The sequence below is a fragment of the Urocampus carinirostris genome, chromosome 7 (genome assembly GCF_059441175.1).
Source record: "Urocampus carinirostris isolate Australia breed hairy pipefish chromosome 7, RoL_Ucar_1.0, whole genome shotgun sequence".
NCBI lineage: Eukaryota > Metazoa > Chordata > Actinopteri > Syngnathiformes > Syngnathidae > Urocampus > Urocampus carinirostris.
This window is the reverse complement of record NC_142355.1, coordinates 20,902,662-20,905,161: the sequence shown is the minus strand read 5'-3', so window position 1 is coordinate 20,905,161 and position 2,500 is coordinate 20,902,662. Positions and strand designations below refer to the sequence as shown.

At 36.9% G+C, this 2,500-nt stretch overlaps 1 protein-coding gene across 4 annotated transcripts in view; it reads right to left on the bottom strand.

Annotated features, from left to right (window-relative positions):
- The window catches only part of myrf (myelin regulatory factor), a 35,938-nt gene that overhangs the window by 1,039 nt on the left and 32,399 nt on the right, over window positions 1-2,500 (bottom strand). For all 4 annotated transcript variants that reach the window (XM_088340111.1, XM_088340114.1, XM_088340112.1 and 1 more), the window contains one exon: window positions 1-860. This exon is cut by the window's left edge and continues 1,039 nt beyond it. In XM_088340111.1, the coding sequence (XP_088196237.1) occupies window positions 780-860 (81 nt within the window). In that variant the 3' untranslated portion in view covers window positions 1-779. The remainder of the gene's footprint in view (window positions 861-2,500) is intronic.

Genomic DNA, 2,500 nt, shown 5'->3' with positions numbered 1-2,500 from the left:
GAATGAGACAACTTCTTGTTGCTTCAGAATCACTTGCAAAAAACGCGATTTGAGATTTTCTAAGGACAAGATTGGAAATGCAAATGCTTTGCTCATTACCAGCATAACATAATTCAGTGTGAGCTATTCCAGTGTCTTCTTGTGAAATATTGTCAGTGTTGAACATATACTGAGATATAATCATCTATAGTGTTCCAGTTATTACATGTTTATAATTCCAGTCTTACCATGTTTAATTCCGAGGAAATGAGTAGGACTTGGTCTCGCTAATAATTTGCATACATACAAGTCGAGTCATGTTTATTACAATGAGGGGTTGTGATATTTTAATGCATGACTCAACTTGTGTGCAGTATTTTCACAGATCCCCACAATATAAGCAAATGGGAATAGCAATGTGGAGAAATCGAGGTAAAAATGCAGCTTGCAGCAACCTCTGAACCCTTCCAGTGTATAATGAAAATATTCCTATTTTGATATGAGGGCAGACTCGGTGTACATAAAGTCATCAACAAATATGATCAGTAATTTCAGTTCAGAAGCATCATTTGACGGTTGTCAGTTGATCTCAAACATTTCCAGACACGAACAACAGCTAATGACAGCAACAAAGAGATGTTCAGATGAGCAAGATAATCCTAAGTGCAGTGAAATATATACGTTTACATAACCTTCTTTTAAAACAATGTACAATAATAAGACAAAATGTGCATTAAAGTGCACATCAAACCCAAAGGTTAAAAGGCACAAATGAGGTGGTCAAGCGTTCTCCTCTTGTTTCACTTGCAGCTGCTTTCGATGACAAAGTGGTAATCGGAGTAGGAGGACTTTTCTCCTTCGGCTGCACAACTTATTCCCTCCTTTAAAAAAAGTATGATTAGTTCATAGTTTAATAGACACTTAAAATAAGCAGAGAAGACATCAATGGACGTTCGAGCTTGTAAGGATAACAGGAGAGGACCGCACAAAACCCTCAAAATGTAAAATCCAACTGTTTTTGTTAAAATCTCCTAGGGTTCAAAAATCAGATCAACCCAAAAGGGTATGGAAGTAAAAGAACAGCAAAATAATTCTAATATTGACTATGATGCTGTCATGATGACTGATTGGTATCACCTGTGCCCGCTCGTTGGCGCCAGCCACTTCGGGCTACCTGATTGGTTCCCTGTCCTTTTTAAGCCCAGTCCTTTCACTCGCCTGTTGTCAGTCCGTCAGCAAACCTTTGTTTCTACAAGGCAGGCACTTTGACGCTGAGTCCCGTTGGTCCCGCTTTTTGCACCCGTTTTTCCACCCGTCCGTTCCTGATCTCCCCGTTTGTCTCCGGCTACGACCTGTTTTTTTACCCAAACCACATTTGCTCTCCCCGAACGGCTTACGACCCGTTTTTGATCCCAACCACGTTTTTCCTCTTTTGTCTCGGCTATCGAACTGTTTTTTTCCGTCATCGACACCGCCATCTCCCACTCCGGAAGATCCACTTCCGTATTCGGAACACGATCCAATTGCTTTCTGCGTCCAGCGAGTACCGGATCGCGGGCGCAGCCCTTCCTCTTTCAGTAAACTTGTGGTTAACGTTACGCATTTGGGTCCTGATTCCGTTCTGGTCGTGACGGATGCAACAGTGAACAACCTATCAATAATACCCGTAATCAAAACAATGGACAACAGTGAGCAATAACAATCAAAATAACACAACCCGAGCAGCCTAAATAATATTCTTTGCAGGTGTTCCATAGTCAAAATAGAATCACAATCTTTATTGTAAGTGAGTGAAATTTAAAAAAAATGTCTGAATTAATATGTTAATATTAGTGATTTGCTTATCAATGTAAAATGCAGGTTCTTCACTCTTAAGTGTGATTTCAGTCTCCTTTGCATGCCTCTTAAAAACATATGTGCAAACATGAATTTTGTGTAAGTTAAAAAGTAACTATTATTTTCAAAATCAACTAATCTGTTTATAATTTTTTATTAATCAATCTATTTTGATTAGAATGTTATTTAAAAAAAATTGGACATTATTTTGAGTTCATTGGACAGAAAATGCATAAAAACAAGTAGATGACGAATTATATTAGTCAATGTTATGAAACAAAGTTTGTCAAAGAGAATTTAGATATTTGCAAACCACAATGATCATACATATAGGCCTATGTTTCATGGTAAACAGTAGAAAGTAGAAAGACTTGAAAATAAGTGAAGCAATTAATTGCATCTCAAAATAGATGTCCATTGTACAATCATCTAAAATTGTGATAAAATATTATTTTTCTAGAGCTTCCAAATATAAATACAATTACAGAGGTGCATTGAGAATATACCTTAACTTATACGTATTTAAAGAAAATATATATAGTATAAGAACCATCTCCTGAATACATTTTGTGGTCTTCTGATAATGCACAGGCAAAATTTGACACCAAAAACACTACAGATGTCACTTTTAAAGGCATCAGCTAGTTTCAGTTTAAATTAAAGTTCATTGTAAATTGCTGATCGG